Source organism: Notechis scutatus, chromosome 4 (genome assembly GCF_049901735.1).
Source record: "Notechis scutatus isolate UNSWTSFEM ecotype Mainland chromosome 4, rNotScu1.2, whole genome shotgun sequence".
In the NCBI taxonomy this organism is placed as follows: domain Eukaryota; kingdom Metazoa; phylum Chordata; class Lepidosauria; order Squamata; family Elapidae; genus Notechis; species Notechis scutatus.
In genome coordinates this window covers 82,252,241-82,272,936 of record NC_142012.1, presented here as the reverse complement: position 1 = coordinate 82,272,936, position 20,696 = coordinate 82,252,241, and the positions used below count along the sequence as shown (strand labels likewise).

The window sequence follows — 20,696 nt, the reverse complement described above, 5'->3', positions numbered from 1 at the left end:
GAGATTTTTCCACCCACAAAAGAAAGGCGCCCAACACATTCTCCTCTTTCAAATGCTTACCTTGTCGATTTTAATCTTGACCTCGTGTTATTTAATATTTTCAGAAATAGATATTAAATATTCCTAGCTGCCTCGGGTGCTTTCTTTAACAGAAAAGCAAAATTAAAAATATTAAATATTAAAAATATTTCCCACCAGCATGTGGTTGATAGTGATTCCTAGCTGAGCATTTGTAAGACAGTAGGGCTTGTCCCCAAAAAACAGAGATAAAAGCCCACTGAGTTAACCATCTCACCTGCCTTAGAATAGAATAGAATAGAATAGAATAGAATAGAATAGAATAGAATAGAATAGAATAGAAAAGTTGGAAGGGACCTTGGAGGTCTTCTAGTCCAACCCCCTGCTTAGGCAGGACACCCTATACCATTTCAGACAAATTGTTATCCAATCTCTTCTTAAAAATTTCCAGTGTTGGAACATCCACAACTTCTGAAGGCAAGTCATTCCACTGATAATGTTCTAATTGTCAGGAAATTCTTCCTGAGTTCTTAGTTGCTTCTCTCCTTGATTCATTTCCACCTATTGCTTCTTGTCCTGCCTTCAGGTGCTTTGGAGAATAGCTCTACTCCCTCTTCTTTGGGGCAGCCCCTGAGATATTGGAAGACTGTTAGCATGTCTTCCCTAGTCCTTCTCTTCGTCAAACTAGAGGCCAAACCCAGAGCAGGCTACAGCATCTTGGCTGATCTCAAACAGCTAAGCAGATTTTACCTTGGCGGCTCTTTGGATGGGAGAACATGAAAAAAATAAAAATAAAATACCAGTGCCGTTGTAGGCCAGGTATCTCTCTTGAAAAATAGACCATGAGTAATTATTTTGTATAATTGGCTTGAAAACATAACTAGGGGCATAACTAGAACATCACTGGAAATTGAGCTAACTCCAAGGAGATTTTCTTTCATGTTCTCTAGATCAGCATAAATGCTTTTTACTATCCAAGCCATCCAGTTCACGCCCCCACCCCCACAGATTACTCACTAATACATTGGGAAGAGAGAGAGCTGCCTGGAGGGGAAAAAAATTAACTGGAGATTTCCCAGCTTGTATTTCTACCAAGCTTTACAAGCCTGGGTTGGTATCAGCTCAGCAGATCAGTTATTTTCTCTTTGCTCCAAGTAGTAAACCCAGTTTAATAGCAGTTAACGCCTACAGTTAACCAATTGTCTCATCTCTGGAATCGACCATACATGGAAACATTTTCATGTTTGTTTGTTTTTCTCCTATCGTTGATGAAAGCTCTGGAGAATTTGGGGCCTCCACTTCTTCTGATGAGCTCCTAGCAAATTTCTTTAACCATCATGAAGACAAGAGTCCATAACAATTTTTTAAAAAAAATCAATGGAAGGATTGGCAAATAAGAGGTTTATAAGCAATGGTATTAGAATAGGAATGGGAATGAAATGGAATGGAATGGAATGGAATGGAATGGAATGGAATAGAATAGAATAGAATAGAATAGAATAGAATAGAATAGAATAGAATAGAATATACAATGGAATGGAATGAAGAATAAAATAGAATAGAACAGAACAGAACAAGGAAAGAATAGAATAAGTAAAGAATAGAATAGAATGCAGAATAGAAAAGAGTTGGAAGGGACCTTGGAGGTCTTCTAGTCCAACCCCCTGTTTAGGCAGGAACCCTTATAGTATTTCAGACAAATGTCTATCCAGTCTCTTCTTAAAGACCTCCAGTGTTGGAGCATCCACAGCTTCTGGAGGTAAGTCGTTCCACTGCTGAATTGTTCTATCAATAATTTTCTCCTTAGTTCTTGGTTGCTTCTCTCCTGGATTAGTTTCCACCCATTGCTTCTTGCCTTGCCTTCAGAAGCTTGGGAAAGTTGACTCCCTCTTCTTTGGGGCAGCCCCTGAGATATTGGAAGACTGCTATCGTGTCCCTCCTAGTCCTTCTCTTCATTAAGCCAGATAGCAACCATTCTTTGTGTGTTTCAGCCTCCAGTCCCCTAATCCTCTTCGTTGCTCTTCTCTGCACTCTTTTCTAGAGTCTCAACATCTTTTTTACATCAGGGTGACCAAAACTGGATTCAGGATTCCAAGTGTGGCCTTACCAAGGCATGATAAAGAGGTATTAATACTTCACGTGATCTTGATTCTACCCCTATTGCAGAACTATGCTTGAGTAACATTTTCTAATAATTCATAGATTCCTTGGGAATTTCGTGACTTCTTCCCAGGGATTGAAAGCAACACACTTTCATTTAAACAGTTTGTTTGTGTACATGATGCACTTTGGTTATTTAGTTTTGTAGAACACAATGTTTTACCAAAGTTTGTAAGTAAATTGGTTGAACTTGTGGAAACGCAGCCTTGAGCTGAAGAGAACCTTAATAAATGCATGTTGTTAAATAAGGTGGATTACTACTTACTCTTACCACTTACTGTTAAATAAAGGCTTACAATGCTGTCCAGGGTTATGCATTTTTTATTTTAATTTTGAAGACAATTTCGTTTAAACCCAGGCCTACTGTAATGTAAAAGGATATGTTCCTTCACCACTGCGCCAATTATCCTCTTGGTGCCAATAGACTGTGTAAAAATATCCATTTACTAATGGCTTCAGGAGGAAAAAACATTTAAGATTTTCTCCCATTCTGAACTGGCATCTCCCAGTTCAGAATGGAAACTCCTTTTACTAAAATGCTTTCCAAAAATTGCTTTTCCATAAAGGTAGAATGCAGAATCACAAATCCAGATATAAAAGATTTTTTTTTCTGTCTTTCCTTCCTCCCAATCTTTTCTTTCTTTTTTCTTCCTTCCTTCTTTGGCTTTTCTTCCTATTTTTCTTTTTCCTTCCATCTTTCCTTCCTTCCTTCCTTCCTCCCGCTTTCTTTTTCCTTTCCTTTCTTCCTTCTGTCTTTGTACTTATTTCCTTCCTTCCTTCTTTTCCTTCCTTCTTGATAGTAATCATAGACATCAATATACTTTTGCCCTGTTTGCTGAATGAATAAGAGCTTTGGGAATTATTTTGATTGAAGAAAATAGCACCATTTGAAATATTTCCTTATTTTGCTGGTTGGATTGGTTTAGCTCTAGAGAGATGACACAGAACTTTCCCTTCGACCTTCCTCATCACCACCATAAGAACCATGGGATGTCGGTTGTGGGCTGGAAGTGACCAGCCCCAAATCACCTTTCCACTGCTGAAGGTAGAGTATCCAGCCACCATTCAACACCTTCATTGTTACATCATTATGAACTTTAGTTCCAATGAATCCAAGGGCTGCTTCAATAAGGTTACGTTCATATGTGGTTATTATCAAAAATGATAATATTCTACTAACTGCAGCTAGAATTGTATTTGCACAAAATTGGAAAAGAGATCCCTACTGATGAGAATGAGATCAGGAAAATATTAGAATACGCAAAAATGAATAGACTAACGTTTGCAATTAAAGTGAAGGAACAAACTGAGTATTATATGGTTCAGAAAATAGATGTGGAAGTTAGAAACAAAAGGCTAGCAAAATATAGAAAACTAGCTTGATCCCCGTGCTTTGTTATGAAACTATGTGGTTGGGCTTAGTTTTTGGGGAGGAAAATAAAGGGGGGGGGATTCTGGCTCTTCCTACCAGCATCCAATCAGTATTCATCTGGCTAGCATCCTGTCAGTGTGTGTGAGTTGAGGGCTGTTTGGAAACTGAAACAATATTTGCTGTGTGAGCAAGGAGATGGCAAAGAACCTGGGCTAAAGCTGCTTTGTACTAAAGCTGCTTGGTGCTGTGAAACTAAAACTGAAAGTCCTCTCCTCTGCTTGTGTTTTGCATTTGGGACAGATTTCTTTTCAGGTGGGGAGGGGGAGTAGAACTCCTTAGCATCAGAGCATGTTAATAATAATAATACAGGAAATACTAAATGATCTGATGGTCATTTCGAAAAATCCTTTCTTAGTGAGCCCCTAGAAGCCAAGAGGAACATATGTGCCAAATTTGAAGTTGGTAGGCTTTATGGTTCTGGAGATTTTGTGATGATGCATGAGGGGTATTTCACTTTTATTTATAAATAGATAGATAGATAGATAGATAGATAGATAGATAGATAGATAGATAGATAGATAGATAGATATGTTAATAGAATTAAATAAAATAAGGATTGTTATAATAATTAGACATATTACATATTTTACCGTAGTATTAAAATAAGAGTAGAGAATTAGTATCAATGTAATGAATATGGGTATAAATTTTAATTGTTATTGCACAAAGTATTTGTACCCAGATGACACACTGTTTAAATGGAAGATGGATTGTTTGTATTAAAAATAAAATATTCTATTTAAAAATGATAATATTCCGAAAGGGGCCTTCAAGGTGATGACTACTTACCATTTTTTAAGAAGGTGTCTAGTTTGACCTTCAGGTCTGAAATTATCCAGCCAAACTGGACACCATTGGAGACACGGAAAGTTGGCAAGTTCCCACACCGGGTTTTCAAAAACCACGACCAAAAGCCATACCCTTTAAACTTTCAAACAAGGTTTATTAAGCTTTCCATCATCCCCCTGATACCCTGATGCACCTGAATGTTTTGTTTCAACTGGAAAGGATCGTGGTCAGATCTTCAAATTTCAGACCTGGCCTTTCATGGACCCAGCAGAACAAAGACGGAAGGAGTCGGCGGTATCTGAAGAGCAGACGGAAAGAGCTACTAGGAGTTGGGACTTTATGCTGAGGGTATTTGGGAGAAATTGAGAAACCTGGCAGAGATATGGGGCCACATTTGTGTGGCAACATTCGCATTTGCAACAAAAAGAGAAAGGATGCTTTATTCTCCACGGTCTGAAGGTTGCACTTTGATCTTCCTGATGGCATCAAGGACAGCTTCGAGGCTGACTTTGTCTCCAAATTCTTTCTCACGGTGTTCCAAGAGAACCCCCTGAAAAAAAAAGATACAGAGCTCAGGAGAAGCTTTTTCACCCCAAAACAGCAATCAGAAAACTCTTTTACCATCTCCACAATTTACTTAGTTAGCCCCTTCTTGCCTTGAGAAGAATTTTACACTGAGATTTTCAAATTTTAAAAATCATTGGTATTATTGACTTCCAGTTTCCCATGGTAATTTTTACAAAATTAAATAGGAATCGGGTTTCAGGTGTTCCTTATTCTTCACATTCTGCCACACAAGAGACAAGATTTTTATCACCAAAATAACAATGAAAAGAAATGGAAACACACAAACACACTCAGAGAAATAGACAGAAAGAGGAGAGGGAGAAAAATAGAAGAGAGAAAGAGAGACAGAAGGAGAAAAAGAAAGTGAGAGTGAAAGAGACAGAAAGAGGAGAAAAAGAGGGAGGTAGAAAGAAGGGAGAGAGAGCAAGAGAAATAGAAGAGAAGGAGAGAGAGAAAGAGGAGACAGAAGGCAAAAAGAAAGCAAGAGGGAGCAGAGAAAGAGACAAAGAAAAGGACAAAAATAGAAAGAGGGAAAGAGAAAGAGAAGGGAGAGAGAGTGAGAAACATAGAGAAAGGAGACAGAAAGAAACAGAAGGGGAGAGTGTGTGTGTGCGTGTGTGTGTGAGAGAGAGAGGGAGAGAAAGAGAGAGGGAAAGTGTATGTATGTCTGTGCGTGTATGAGAGATGGAGGGAGGGAAAGTGTGTTTCTAGTGTGTGTGTGAGAGAGAGAGAAACGAGAGAGAGAAAGGAGTGGGAGGGAAAGTTTGTGTGTGTGTGTGAGAGAGAGAGAGGCAGAGAGAGACAGAGATAGAAAGAGAGGGAGGGAAAGTGTGTGTATATGTATGTGTGTGCGTGTGTGTGCGAGAGATGGATGGAGGGAAAGTGTGTTTCTATGTGTGTGAGAGAGAGAGAAACAGGAGAGAGAGAAAGGAGTGGGAGGGAAAGTGTGTGTGTGAGAGAGAGAGAGAGAGAGGCAGAGAGAGACAGAGAGAAAGAGAGGGAGGGAAAGTGTGTTTATGTGTATGTGTGTGCGTGTGTGCGCGAGAGAGATGGATGGAGGGAAAGTGTGTTTCTAGTGTGTGTGTGAGAGAGAGAAAAAGGAGAGAGAGGAGTGGGAGGGAAAGTGTGTGTGTGTGAGAGAGAGAGATGGAGGGAGGGAAAGTGTGTTTCTAGTGTGTGTGTGCGAGAGAGAAAGAGGAGAGAAAGAAGTGGGAGAGAAAGTGTGTGTGTGTGTGTGTGTGAGAGAGAGAGAGGCAGAGAGAGACGGGGAGAGAGAGAGAAAGAGAGGGAGGGAAAGTATGTGTATGTGTGTGCAAGAGAGATGGAGGGAAAGTGTGCTTCTAGTGTGTGTGAGAGAGAAAGAGAGAAGGAGCGGGAGGGGAAGTGTGCATGTGGGGTGTGTGTGTGTGTGTGAGAGAGAGAGAGAGAGACAGAGAGAGACAAGGGAGAATGAAATGGAATGAAATTCAATCCAGATAAAAGGCCAATTGCCAACGTCCGTTTTCATGGGCTGGAAGCCTGCAGAGAGAAGCGAGGCTCCCAGGACAGACCCAGGATATCCGTGCCGTTCTCCGCTCTTCTACCTGTTTTCCTGGGCCGATCACAAAAACCCCACCCAGGATCACGCCTTCTCCATCGATGTTGCCGGTGTAGCCGCTCCTCCAGGCGCGCCAGAAGTTCCTCCAAACGTTCCAGCGGAGAAGAGCCAGGAGCAGCATTGTTCTCCTTTGAGGGCCATAGAATTTTCTCTGGGAAACGGGGACAAGAAGGAACTCGGCTGCAAAAGGAGAAGACTTCCTAGGGAGAAGACCTCCTAAAATAAGTCCCGGTGATCTTGGAAAAGGGAGACGGGATCCAACTTCATCAGTAGAGGTATCCATCGACTTACGAACCCCCCAAATTCCCGTTACTAAGCGATACAGTGGTTAAGTGAGTTTTTTCCCATTTTACGACTTTCCCTGCCACGGTTAAGCATTAAGCGAATCACAGCGGTTGTTCAGTGAGTCACACGGTTCTTAAGTGAATCTTGGCTTCCCCATGGACTTGACTTGTCGGAAAGTCACAAAAGGGGATTGCGCGACCCCCCCGGGATACTGCAACTGTCATAAGTAAGAGTCAGTTGACTAGTGCCTGAATTGTGATCAGGAGAGCATGGGGAAGCTGCAAAGGTCGTTAAGTGTGAAAAACGGTTAGCAAGACATTTTTTCAGTGTCGTAACTTCGAACGGTCACTAAACAAACTGTTCTAACTCAAGGACTACTGAGGTTCCCTGAAAATAAGACCCAACTGGAAGATAAGCCCTAGTGTGATTTTTTCAGGACCCAGATTGTTGGGGGCAACAGGCTGACTCTGTAAACCACTTAGAGGGGGCTGTAAATCCCTGTGAAGCTATATATAAGGCTAAGTGCTATTGCTATCCTTCCTTCCTTCCTTCCTCCCTCCCTCCCTCCCCCTCTCCCTCCCTCCCTCCTTCCTTCCTAAGGTTGACTCAGCCTTCCACCCTTCCGAGGTGGGTAAAATGAGGACCCAGATTGTTGTCTGTCCTTCCTTCCTTTCCTTCCTTCCTTCCCTCCCTCCCTCCCTCCCCCTCTCCTTCCTTCCTTCCTAAGGTTGACTCAGCCTTCCACCCTTCCGAGGTGAGTAACATGAGGACCCAGATTGTTGTCTTTCCTTCCTTCCTTCCTTCCTTCCTTCCTTCCTTCCTTCCTTCCCTCCCTCCCTCCCTCCCTCCCCCTCTCCCTCCCTCCCTCCTTCCTTCCTAAGGTTGACTCAGCCTTCCACCCTTCTGAGGTGGGTAAAATGAGGACCCAGATTGTTGTCTGTCCTTCCTTCCTTCCTTTCCTTTCCTTTCCTTTCCTTTCCTTTCCTTTCCTTTCCTTTCCTTTCCTTTCCTTTTTTCCTTTCCTTTCCTTTCCTTCCTTCCTTCCTTCCTTCCTTCCTTCCCTCCCTCCCTCCCTCCCTCCCCTCCTCTCCTTCCTTCCTTCCTAAGGTTGACTCAGCCTTCCACCCTTCCGAGGTGGGTAACATGAGGACCCAGATTGTTGTCTTTCCTTCCTTCCTTCCTTTTTTCCTTCCTTCCTTCCCTTCCTTCCCTCCCTCCCTCCCTCCCTCCCTCCCTCCCTCCCAGCAGTTAGAATGCAGTACCCAGATTGTTGGGGGCAAGAGGCTGATTCTGTAAACTGCTTAGAGAGGGCTGTGAAAGCTCCGTGAAGCGGTACATGAGCCTAAGTGTTATTGCTATTGCTAAGAATCCTGCAATGGAGACTCCCGTTGTCTTCCTCCTTGAGACGTGTCTGCCAGGCATACCAACCCACCCTCCCAAGATAAGCACTGCCACATTCAGTTACTTTCCCTCACCCCCTTGATTTAATGTCATTCCTTTAACATTTGAGAAGAAGGGATGACTCCCTGGGGAAACACGCCTCCATTTCTAGAGAAGATGAAAAGGGCAGGCGGGGTGAAACAGCCGCTCTTAATCTTTCTTTGTTGATCTAGTGTTTAATATGGGGGACCCTGCATGAGCAAACCAACCGTTCCAAGGTGAAGCGTACTCCCTCCGTGACCATTCATGACACAACGGCGAAATCCGATTAACCTCTTAAGGCGCAGCTCTGCGGGGCTAATTTCCAGGCCAGCCGCTTCCCTCTCCAAACCTCTTTATTTGTAGCTCACCTGATGGGATCCCTATTCGAGACTTAATGGGAAACCGCAGGCCCAGAAAAATCCATCTTACGAGATGTTTTCACATTAAAAATCAACAAGTAGTCAGGTTCTTGTTGCAGAAGGCGCCTTCGTTTCCCCAAATCTTTTGAAATTGCTGATCTAGATTCTCTCTCAATATATTTTCTCCCTAAGCCGTGGTGGGATTCAATTTTTTTTTTACTACCAGTTCTGTGGGCGTGGCTTGGTGGGCACGGCAGGGGAAGTTTACTGCAAAATCCCCCTCCCCTCCCCACTAACCTGCTTTCCAGCTCCGTTCTCCTGTGCAAGGCAACCAAAGGTGACCCAGCTGATCAGCTGTGACTCAATGGGAGGCAGAGAAGAGATGGGGTTGGCGGGGCCAGTCAGAGGTGGGATTTGCTGGTTCTCCGAACCATTCAAAATTTCTGCTCCCGGTTCTGCAGAACTGGTCGGAACCGGCTGAATACCACCTCTGTTCAATGGGTTATCTCCTCCTTCTTAATTCATTTCAAAAAAAAAATCCGACCTACCTTTTCATCCAGAAATATCTCTCCCTTGAAGTACGGCTGGAAGTCGGCCACCTCCGTCCCAATGTTCTCTTTCACCACAGCATAAAGAGGGACCCCTACCTGGTCGAGTTGGGGCTTCAGAGAGGACAGCTCAGCGGCCTCCTACCAAGGGAAGGACACGTTGAGTCAACCATCACCCAACCCAACTGCAATAGATCTATTGAAATAGATGCTTATCTTCAACGTACGGCCACAAGCAAGCCCAAAATTTCTCTCATTAAGCAAGACATTTGTTAAGTCAATTTTGCTCCATTTTATGTCCTTCCTTGCCTAGGTTCTTAACCGAATCACTGCAGTCGGTCAGTTTAGTTACCCAGTCATGAAGCGAATCTGCTTCCCCACTGCTTGTCGAAAAGGTCACCAAAAGAGATCACAGGATCTCGGGACACAACAACAGTCATAACGGTGAGCCAATGGAGAAGCATCTGAATTCTGATCACGTGATCGTGGGGGTGCTGGGAAGGTCATAACTGTGAAAAAGGGTCACAAGTCACTTCTTTCAGCACCATTGTAAAACGCCAGCCACTTTTCCCAGGGGCCAAGGATCGACGGAGACCCAGATTGTTGGGGACCAGAGGCTGACACCGTAAACCACTTAGAGAGGGCTGTAAACCACTGTGAAGTGGTATATAAGTCTGTATTGCTATCCTTCCTTCCTTCCTTCCTTCCTTCCTTCCTTCCTTCCTTCCTTCCTTCCTTCCTTCCTTCCTTCCTTCCGTGGTGCAGTTAAGACTGCAGTATTGCAGGCCAACTCTGCCCATTGCCAATAGTTCAATCCTGACTGGCTCCAGGTTGATTCAGCCTTCCTTCCTTTCGAGGTGGGTAAAATGAGGACCCAGATTGTTGGGGGCAAGAGGCTGACTTTGTAAACCACTTAGAGGGAGCTGGAAAGCACTGTGAAGTGGTATATAAGTCTATGTGCTGTTGCTATTGCTGTCTTCCCATGGGAAATTGCTGCCTCATCCTGTTTGAGGGATATTTGAACCAAGTGAAAAGTTCCAACTTCTCAAGGGTTTTCTGAATGTGAAGAGGTCTGGAAGATGAGAATTTCTGCAGAGTTAACTGAATTTATCTTCTTCCCCGAAGGAATGTTGGTTTGGGAAGAGCCGGGTTACAACAAGTTTAGCTTCCCTTTCTGAGTTTTTTTTGTATACTAACCTAAACTTTCCATATCAACCTCAAATTCCCCCTCCTTTGATCAACTAGATACCCAACTATTGTTCTGCACCTTGGAAGCTTCTAATTTACATCTCGGAAAGTGGCATGAAACAGCCAACAACAGAGAGACTTCCTCAATAAAGGCTAAAACACGGAGGCCAAAATTCATCCCGCCTTTATTGCCAATGCTATGCTTGCAAATGCTTCTGGTTGAAATCCAAGGCACATGTATCAAATTAGAACAGTTACTGTAGGGATTTATGCCCACTATGCTATACCACCTTCTGTGCAAGGTAGGAAGAATTTTGCTGGACTTGAAAACTAAGCTGGGTTAAACCTGCTTAATATTTGGTCTTCTGGAAGGCCTTGAAGACATGGCTGTAGCAAGTGAGGGTGGGGCACTTTGGAGGTGGCTAATAGCAGTAGCCCTTAGACTTATATACCGCTTCACAGTGCTTTACAGCCCTCTCAAAGTGGTTTATGGAGTCAGCCTCTTGCTCCCAACAATCTGGGTCCTCCTTTTACCCACCTCGGAAGGATGGAAGGCTGAGTCAACCTTGAGCCGGTCAGGATTGAACTCCTGGCAGTGGGCAGAGTTAGCCTGCAATGCTGCATTCTAACCACTGTGCCCCCATGGCTCTTAATGGCTCTACTCTACTCTTAATGTTCTCTACTAGAACAGAGAACACCCTACCTCCATCCTGTGTGCACTTTGCTCCCAATCCCTCTCTATCCTGTTTAGTTTTAATTGCATTTTTAATTTTAAGATATTTTTTTTTATCATTTTAATGTTTTATATGGCACTGTCTGTAAGCCGCCTTTGGCGTACACGTTTAATACATAAAGGAGAGAAACCACCACAAAATTCCAGAGTTGTTGGGTTTAAAAAAAAAAAAATCTCGAAAGACGGCAGTAGCGGAAAATGACACAGATGATGTGCTTGTGAATTCACTCAAAGCGCAGCATGACTCAAAAGGAAATTTTACTATGAATTCCTAAGCAGAAGCTAACAAACCATAAGCTGTTTTTCTTTCCAGCTACCCAAATAACTCCTGTCACTCCTAGAAGCTCCTTGGGGCCCTGAGCAAGCAACTGGCATGTAAGGGAATATGCCTAAAAACTGGTCTAAGCTTGTCTGGATTTAGTTCTAAGATCCAGCACTTGTACTTGGGGGGTAAACAACTTCAGGTTGCTCCTAATATTTCATGCTCTGAATCACACACATAGACACACACAAAATAAACCTTCTGCCCCCGTAGGAAAATCAGATTGCAGGAATGAGACTTCTGTCTTACAGTACCTCTGGTGCGTTATTTTTCTAGGTAGAGGAAGATAGGTAAGAAAAGAAAGACAAATGCAGCAAACAGGAGGTATTTAAAATAGTGATATCTCAATGTAAGACTCTACTTCAACATAGAGCTACATTATTTTGTCCTTGAAGGAATGAGTTTGCAAATCCCATCATCTTGCTAGAAATCCCTGGCCTTGGGAGTTTGATTAGTGGCCCACTTTTTGCTGACTGTAGAATCATGAAGACTGGAAGCGACCTTGGAGATTTTCTAGTCTAACCCCTGTTCAAGGCAAGTCTTTGTTCCATCCTGGACAAATGTTTACGGAGCTTCTCCATCATCCAGGCCAGGGTTATCTCAAAGGTGCTTTTTCAAGAAGCAACTGGACTTTCTGGTTTTTCTTTGGAGACGTTTCGCTTCTCCTCCAAGAAGCTTCCTCAGCTCTGGCTGGATGGTGGGGAATGGAAGTATTTATACTCCTTGCAGACAGCGGGTCATTTGCATCCTTTTAGAGGGTCATTGAGGCCACCTGGAGATTTGTTTGCATGGTGCAAATGGGCATGGAGACTTCTTGAAACTGTCCAACTGTGTGGTAGAGCTGTGCCTTCTGCAGGATGTTTTTGATCTGTGTCATCCCTACACATTGAACACTGATGAAGGGACACAAGTGGCCTCAACAACCCTCTGAAAAGAATGCAAACGACCAGCTACCTGCAAGAAGTATAAAACCTTCCCTTCCCCACCATCCAGTCAGAGCTGAAGAAGCTTCTTGGAGGAGAAGCGAAAGGTCTTCAAAGAAAAACCAGTTGCCTCTTGAAAAAAGCACCTTTGGGGAATCCTGGACAAACGTTGTCCAATCTTTTCTTAAAAACATCCAGTGATGGAGCAACTCCAGGAGGCAAGCTGTTCTACAGTTGTTCTGTCAAGAAATTTCTCCTTACTTCTCCTTGCTGGATTTCTCTCTTTAACAAGGTCCTACCCATCACATCCCGCTGGGTACCTGGCCCATTTCCAGTTTAATAAGCTGCTGTCTCTGCTAGGCTGCACAGTTCCTTCTTTTTGGTTCCACATTTTCAAATCTCTGCCTTTTCTGCTGCTAGAGATTATGTAGCCTTTTGTTCTTTATCATTTTACTTTTGTCCAATTTCCCTGTACCTGCCAGGTGTTGTTTTTTTTTTAATGTAGATTTAAGAAATGTTTAAAAGCTTTGTTCTCCTGTGCTCCTTTTGATCCACTGCCCAAAAGGACTGGCAGCGAAGGGACACAGGATGTAATGGTATGCTTGAAACCAGAGAAAGATCTGCATTCTAACTAACATTGCTCCATTCTCAGTGAACAAAACAAACTGCTAATCATGTTCACGGGAGAATTATAAATAAAAGACAGATAAAGTATCTGCCTCAAACACCAGATCAGTTGGGTTGCTGAGATTTCCGTAATCTTATTTTATCCTCCTTCAATAAATCTTACTAAACTTATTACTGGAAAAAGCCTTGCATTCCATCCTGGTATAACAAAATAACAAGAGCTGGAAGGGAGGTTGGAGGTCTTCTAATCCAATCACTTGCTCAAGCAAGAGACCCTACACAGTCTCAGATAAAAAGGCTGTCCAATCTCTTCTTATAAATCTCCAGTGATGGTGCACCCACAACTTCTGGAGGCGGGGTGCTGCTCCCTTCAGCTGCGGTGGGTTGTCCAGGAAGTTGTGCAGACAGGCTGCAATTAATGTCCACATATTGTGCGCACAGGTGGTGGTGACAGAGAAGGCTTGCGGTCCAAGAAGATCCAAGTTGCGTCAACTTGGAGACGTGTCCTTCATTAGCCGTGGTGACGCAGTGGTTAGAATGCGGTATTGCAGTCTAACTCACTGCCCACTGCCAGCAGTTTGATCCTGACAGGCTCAAGGTTGACTCAGCCTTCCATCTTTCTGAGGTGGGTAAAATGAGGACCCAGATTGTTGGGGGCAACAGGCTGACTCTGTAAACCACTTATTGCTATCTTCCTTCCTTCCTTCCTTCCTTCCTTCCTTCCTTCCTTCCTTCCTTCCCCTCCTTCCTCTTCCCCTCCTTCCTCCCCCTCCCCCCCCTCCCCTCCCTAAAGGTTGACTCAGCCTTCCATCCTTCTGAGGTGGGTAAAATGAGGGTCCAGATTGTTGGGGGCAAGAGGCTGACTCTGCAAACCGCTTAGAGAAGGGTTTAAAAAGCACCGTGATGTGGTATATAAGTCTAAGGGCTCTGGCTATCCTACTAATTTATTCAAATAGCTCTGAATAGGATCTGCATCTTGTATGGCACCTGTTAAGACTGTTTAAATGGGACAGAACAGTGGTGGGATTCAGCCAGTTTGCACCAGTTTGGGAGAATCGGTTGTTAACTTCCTGAGAAGTTTGGTGAACTGGTTGTTGGAACAAATCATGAGAGCAGAGAACCGGTTGTTAAATAAACCACTGGGGCAGAGGATCCTTCCCTGAATGTGACTATGGTGCTCCTCACCAAACACTGGATCCTGTAACGACTAGCTGCCATTTGAAAGCTTATAGAGAATGAAAATCTGATTTTCTCCAACTAACAAATACTGCATTTAACTGGATAAACGGCCTAGATACTAATATGTAGAACATTCCATTCTCATTTAACAACGCATTTTGAAATGCAACCTATAACTCAACATGGAGAATTATCTTCTCTTGCATTGTGAGTTTATATTGTCAGTGATTCTATTATAGGTCTCCTGCACACAGCATCAGATCACAGCATAGCTTTTTGCTGGAGTGATTACCACAAAATAAGTGATGGGCCCTGCATTTTTGTGTCTGGGCGAGTCTTGTTGGTACATTAGCGTTCAGAAAATGTAGACAGCACATCAAGCCCCTAAGCTGGGGTTTCAAGATAACGGACGGGCAAGTTAAGAGGGCAACCTGCTTAATTCAGGGGCCTTCAAACTTGACAGCTTTAAGACTTGTGGACTTCAACTCCCAGAATTCCTCTTCCAGTCATGTTAGCTCAGGGATTCTAGGAATTGAAGTCCACAAGTCTTAAACTTGCCAAGTTTGAAGACCCTTGCATTAATTCTTAGAATCTGTTCTACTGGAGAACATACATTACCTCTCTGCACAAAAATCATCCAGGCCTCCTCACCGCCATGATCACAGCACCCTTCGTCTTCCACAGATCCTTGGCTTTGAATGTACTCTGTTCTCCTTGAGGTCCAGGGAAGGAAAGATAAAAATTAAGGTTCTTTAAATCGTGCTCACATCCTGGTAAACTCATGGAGAAGTCTTCATTGTTGTTTTAGCAGCCAAGATGGAAGTGATTGGATTCTGCCTTCTACATGGACACTTTCTCAACTTTCCAAGTTTGGTTGTTTTCCTGCAGACGTTTCTTTACCCAACTAGGTAACCATCATCCATGTTAGGACCGCGAACCCTACCTAGAAAACAACCAAGCTTAGAAAGCACCAAGGACCCCACCATTCAACCCTGAGCTACAAGTACTGGCTTCTATTGATAGCCTGTAACTCTGAGAATCTCCCATCCAGCTTCTAAGCAGGTCCAACTCTACTTAGCTTTTCAAGATCCATCACCTTAAATCATGAAGACATGATCTGGAGACAATTAATTCTGTTACTATCTATTGGGTCAGTTTGATGCCTTCTAGACAGCCATGCTTCCCAGGAGTTATAATCCCAATATATTGAAGAGCAGCAAGTTGAAAAAAGTCTGTGCTATTTTAATCCCATTTAGATATGTTTTTCTCCTGAAGAGTGTTTTGGGAGAACACTAAAATTCACCTATTTTTTTCCAAACTAAGCCCCACCTTCTGAGTTCCCAAACTACAGAACCACAAAGGTGCTCTTTCAAGAGGAAACTGGACTTCCTTGTTTCTTCTTTGATGGCATTTCGCTTCTCCTCCAAGAAGAGGAGTTCTGAGCTGAAGAAGCAAAACGTCTTCCAAGAAAAACCAGAAAGTCCCAGTTGCCTCTTGAAGAAAAAGCACCTTTGGGAAAACCATGACCTGGAGGACTGAGAATCACTACAGACTTACAGAATTACAACTGGATCTCAAGAATACAAGAGGAAACCTCCACCCCTTTTGTCCCAACCACTGGTAAATTTCCATGTTTAATAATATTCTGTGTCTTCTTTCTGTTTAATTTTCAATGTTAAGTTTATCAATTTCTGCACAATCTAGTTTCTGCACAATCCCAATTATCTCTTCGTCTCGCGATTATATTGTGTGAATATAATCCTCACTGCTGTCAAATCATGCAATATTAAATACCGTGTTTCTCCAACAATACGGCCTCCCCCAATAAGGAAGACCCAGCATGTTTTCTAAGCATAAGGTGAGATTAAGCCCCTCCCCCAAATTTAAGCCTAGTTTAAAACATGCAAACTTGGGGCGGGGGGAACTTGCCATTAGGAGCACCCTGCGGGCAGCCACGCCTCGCCACCAGCTGCTAACAGCCGATCATGGCGGAGTGTGAAGAGCTCCTTACCCCCGCCAAGCGCCTTTGCTGCAGACCCAGGTATGGTGCTGGGTGCAGGCCAGGTCAGCAGGCAGGCGGCGGCATGGATGTCGGCCTCGGTGGCGGTGGGGCACTTTGCATCGCGCCTGCCGCTATTGCTTCCTCCGCCGCTGTTGCGTTCCCTTCTGCCCATGCACTGCCGCGGTTGGAGTGCTGCACATTCCTCCACCGGCAGCGTTTCAGCTGCTTCTTGGGCAGGGAAGCCATAGCCTCCACGGTTCCTGCTGGCGCTGGTGCTTCTCTCACCAGCGCCGTCTCCAACAACAGGAGCAGCGGTGAGACAGACCCCGCTGCCGACGAGAACCGCCTGCCCTCCCGCAGGGGCATCGCTTTGATTGACGGCAGCTGCGTCAACAAGGTCCTGCAAGTCGGTGAGTCTTTCAGGGTTGGGTGGGTGGAAGTGGGGGAAGGAGGATGATGCAATTGTTTCTCTCCCCCGCCCCCCGCCTCGCTTTGCTTCCCACCCCAGAGCTTCGGGTCATGGTCTCGTCCCTTGTACGGTCGGGCACTCTTCCTCTTGCTCCAGCCGCCCAAACCCACCTCCCTGCACCTTTCCCCACCTCTTTAAATTTTCTTTACTCCCATTCCCTCCGTCAGTTGCCTAAGAATACAGACTGGCTGGGCAGCTTCCTCCCCAACCTTCCCCGGTAGTTTTAAAAAGGGAACCATCTATCCACTTTGCCCTTCGAGCAGAGGCAAACCTTCCAATCCAAAGAGAAGAGAAAGGAAATCATCCTACAGACCCTTAGCACCAAGCTTCCCAGAGGATTCTCCCAAAGGATCCACCCCAAAGGAGGATTCATCAGAGGATTCCCCCCAAAGGAGGGGAGTGCATTTAAGGGGGTGAATCCTCCTTTGGGGTGGATCCTTTGGGAGACGAGACCAACGGACGAGACCATGACCCAAAGCTCTGGGGCGGGAAGCAAAGCGAGGCGTGGGGGGGGGGGAGAAACAATTGCATCATCCTCCCTCCCCCACTTCCGCCCACCCAACCCTGAAAGACTCACCGACTTGCAGGACCTTGTCGACACAGCTGCCGTCAATCAAAGCGATGCCCCTGTGGGAGGGCAGGCGGTTCTCATCGGCAGCGGGGTCTGTCTCACCGCTGCTCCTGTTGTTGGAGACGGCGCTGGTGAGAGAGGCACCAGTGGGAACCGTGGAAGCTATGGCTTCCCTGCCCGAGAAGCAGCTGAAAAGCTACCGGTGGAGGAATGTGTAGCACTCCAACCGCAGCAGTGCATGGGCAGAAAGGAAAGCAACAGCGGCAGAGGAAGCAATAGCGGCAGGCGTGATGCAAAGTGCCCCACCGCCACCGAGGCCAACATCCACACTGCCACCCACCCACTGACCCGGCCTGCACCCAGCACCATACCCGGGTCTGCAGCAAAGGCGCTTGGCGGGGGTAGGGAGCTCTCTGTGCTCCGCTATGATCGGCTGTTAGGAGCGGCTGGTGGCGAGGCGTGGCTGCCCACGGGGCGCTCTAGGCGGGGGGGGGGGAGTCACCCCCGAAAAGATGGCCTAGCTGTTTTTTTCAGGGGTCAAAAGAAAATAAACCCGGCCTTATTTTTTGACAAACACAGTATATATAATATACAGTATATACTTCGCTCATCAAGTTTTTCTGATATTATGCCTAATAAAAACAGTTCAGGTTTAAAATCTACATGTTTTCCTATCATCTTTCCTAATCACTTGTGTATTTTTGCCCAAAATTTTCTTGCTTTAACACAAGGGGTGAAGATAAGAATGTAATCTCTATTGTTAAGCAAATTAAATACCCAGACAACATGATGTTCATTAAGCACTCACACATGTAAACAACAGAAAATTAATAAAATTTATAATAAGAATATGAGGGAATGTGTTTTTGAACACATTCTTGTATTTTGAGTGGAAAGGAAATGTTTTTTTCTGAAAAAAACAAACCTCACATGTAAATGAAATGAAACTCTAGATAACTTTCCAAGTGAGGAAATGTTCCCACCTCTACATCACTCTAGCAGAGTAAAATCTGAGGTTTGCTATTAGACCTTTACTCTCTCCGGGGGGGGGGAGGGGGGGAGTAGATTTGTGACTCTGGTGCATTTCTATAATTTATAAAGTAACTAAACACAAGGACAGTTTTTTCCCCAACGCCATCACTCTGCTAAACAAATAATTCCCTCAACACTGTCCAACTATTTACTAAGTCTGCATTTCTATTAATCCTCCCATCCCTCCTTTCACCCATCCCCTCCCACTTGTGACTATATGACTGTGTTGCTTGTATCCTAATGATTTTTATTGACTGTTTCCTAGTACAATTTGATTGCTTATTGGTACCCTATGACTATCATTAAGTGTTGTAGCTTATGATTCTTGATGAATGTCTCTTTTATGTGCACTGAAAGCTTATGCACCAAAGACACATTCCTTGTGTGTCCATTCATACTTGGCCAATAAAAAGTATTCTATTCTGTTCTGTTCTGTTCTACTCTCTACTCTACTCTACTCTACTCTATTCGCAATTAGGAGCCTGAAGGATCTTCCTTCTAAGTCTTACCTTGGCCCAAGGTCTTCAGATCTATTTCTTCTAGGAACTCCATGGAGGCCATTTCCGCTTTGGAGAGGAACAAATCCGTATTGGCCAGGATCATCCCCGTCACGGCAGCCCCGATGGCTCCAAATCCAAGCGTCCACATTGCTACGGAGAGGTCAATTGGGAAAGACATCTCTAGAAAAGGAAGGACAAAGCGGTCACTCCAGCAGCCCAAAAGATTTTTAAATTTTGAAAAGGAAATGAAGACAAGCTGGAGAGAGGAGTGACTTCAACTGAATGTCTTCATTAATTAGGACGGGTTTTAAAAGTTTGGTATATGCGCTGAAAGGAAGTTTTAAGTCAGTTTTGTATGTACAAAACAAGTGTGTAAATCAGGGGTGAGATTCAAAAATCCCAGCAACCGGGCAGAGAACCGGTTGATGGGTGGGCGTGGCCATGGTGGACGTGGCCTATTGGAACTTCCGGTTTGACTGTTTTTTGCCTTTCCCAGAATCCGGAGGCTTCCCTCAGGCCTCTGGGAAGACGAATAATGGCCTCCCCTGGGCTCCGGAAGCCACAAATGGGTCTGTTTCTGAACTTCCAGTTTGGCCATTTTTCGCCTTCCCCAGAGTCCAGAGGCTTCCCTCGGGCCTCTGGGGGGGGGGGGCGAAAACGGCCTCCCCTGGGCTCTGGAGGGCCTCTAGAAGCCGGAAGCAAGCCCATTTCCGGACTTCCGGACCTTCCAGGATGGGCATTTTTCACCCTCCCCAAGCCTCTGCGCAGACCCTGAACTTACCTGCATCCAAAACAGGTCACCTGGAGACTCCTGGGAGGGGAGGGGAAGGGTGGCCGGAGCCAGCCACTCAGTTCAACTACCAGTTTGGTGAACCAGGTGTAAATTTAACATCCAGTTCGCCCGAACCGGCTGAATCCCACCCCTGGAATAAATGCATGTCCTCTGTTTCTTTAAGTAATGCTGAATAATGTCCAAAGTCTGTAAAATACTATCCATTGGATTTGAAAAGAAGAGAAGAAAAAAAGTTCCACTGCATGAGGATAAACTCCAGGGAGAGATTCGAATGTAATGAGCTAAATGGACTTAACTGGACCTATAATTAGTAAAATACCCAAACTAAAAAAAAAGTGTTTTCTCCCTTTAGGATTATAAAAAAAAAAATGCTATATTATTCCCCATGCAAAGAAAAGCAGAGATGGTCAAATTGGTTCTTTGATCCAAAGAAGAGAATATATACCTAACCCCTGTTTCTATTCTGAAATTGCTTCCGGATTTTGTTGCTTGTAGTATGGGAAAAAAACAAAACTGATTTTGCTTTCGTAAATTAGATAGGTTTGTTGCTACAGAAATGGCCTGTAGATACTGTTGTGTAAAAGCAAAAAGTTATGGTTGTCATGTTGTTATCTTCTACTCAGCTAAAGAGAGTTAAAAAGGCGGTGCCTTTTTTTCCTTTTCTCCCTTTATCCTCTCTTTTTTTCCCCTTTCTTGTTTTCACATCTTTTTTTTCCTTTGTATTTTATACTTGGATAAACTATTTTTTTAAAAAAAATCTAATTTTGAAAAGGGAGAAAAAGAATGAATCTCTTCCAGGACATCTGTACAACAGGAAGGTAAATAAAAGTTTATGTTGAGTCAAACGCAAATCCTAGTGACCACAAGGGATATGTCCATGCAATGTTTTCTCAACAGAATTACTCATTCGATAATCAAATGATTTTACTTGCTTTGCTGCAAAAAAAACAAAAAAAACAAACCCAAACTGGAAATGCTTTCCACAGCAGAACTGGACACTGGGGCTCTCTTAAGTTTCTGCCTAGCATGTAAAAAGTGTAAATCAAAAAATTAAAAACCCATCATCCCGTTTTCCTGAAATATAAATTATAATTATAAATATAAATTCCCTTGTCAAATGTTTGTGAGAGTGCTTAAACAGGGTGTTTTTTAAACAGCTTTGTTCATCTCATAATACTGC

At 44.1% G+C, this 20,696-nt stretch overlaps 1 protein-coding gene and 1 long non-coding RNA gene across 5 annotated transcripts in view; one reads left to right on the top strand and one right to left on the bottom strand.

Moving 5' to 3' along the window:
* Positions 1-4,532: 4,532 nt before the first annotated feature.
* The window catches only part of PRXL2A (peroxiredoxin like 2A), a 33,449-nt gene continuing 17,285 nt past the window's right edge, over positions 4,533-20,696 (bottom strand). For all 4 annotated transcript variants that reach the window (XM_087963949.1, XM_087963947.1, XM_087963950.1 and 1 more), the window contains exons 2-6: positions 18,733-18,903; positions 14,768-14,862; positions 9,178-9,318; positions 6,550-6,714; positions 4,533-4,949 (exon numbers count right to left, since the gene is read on the bottom strand). In XM_087963949.1, coding sequence (XP_087820075.1) covers positions 4,839-4,949; positions 6,550-6,714; positions 9,178-9,318; positions 14,768-14,862; positions 18,733-18,901 — 681 coding nt within the window. In that variant the 5' untranslated portion in view covers positions 18,902-18,903 and the 3' untranslated portion in view covers positions 4,533-4,838. The remainder of the gene's footprint in view (positions 4,950-6,549; positions 6,715-9,177; positions 9,319-14,767; positions 14,863-18,732; positions 18,904-20,696) is intronic.
* Positions 8,846-20,696, top strand: part of LOC148130804 (uncharacterized) — an 83,947-nt gene continuing 72,096 nt past the window's right edge. The window contains exon 1 of the long non-coding RNA XR_015749327.1: positions 8,846-9,036. This is a non-coding gene — a long non-coding RNA (uncharacterized LOC148130804). The remainder of the gene's footprint in view (positions 9,037-20,696) is intronic.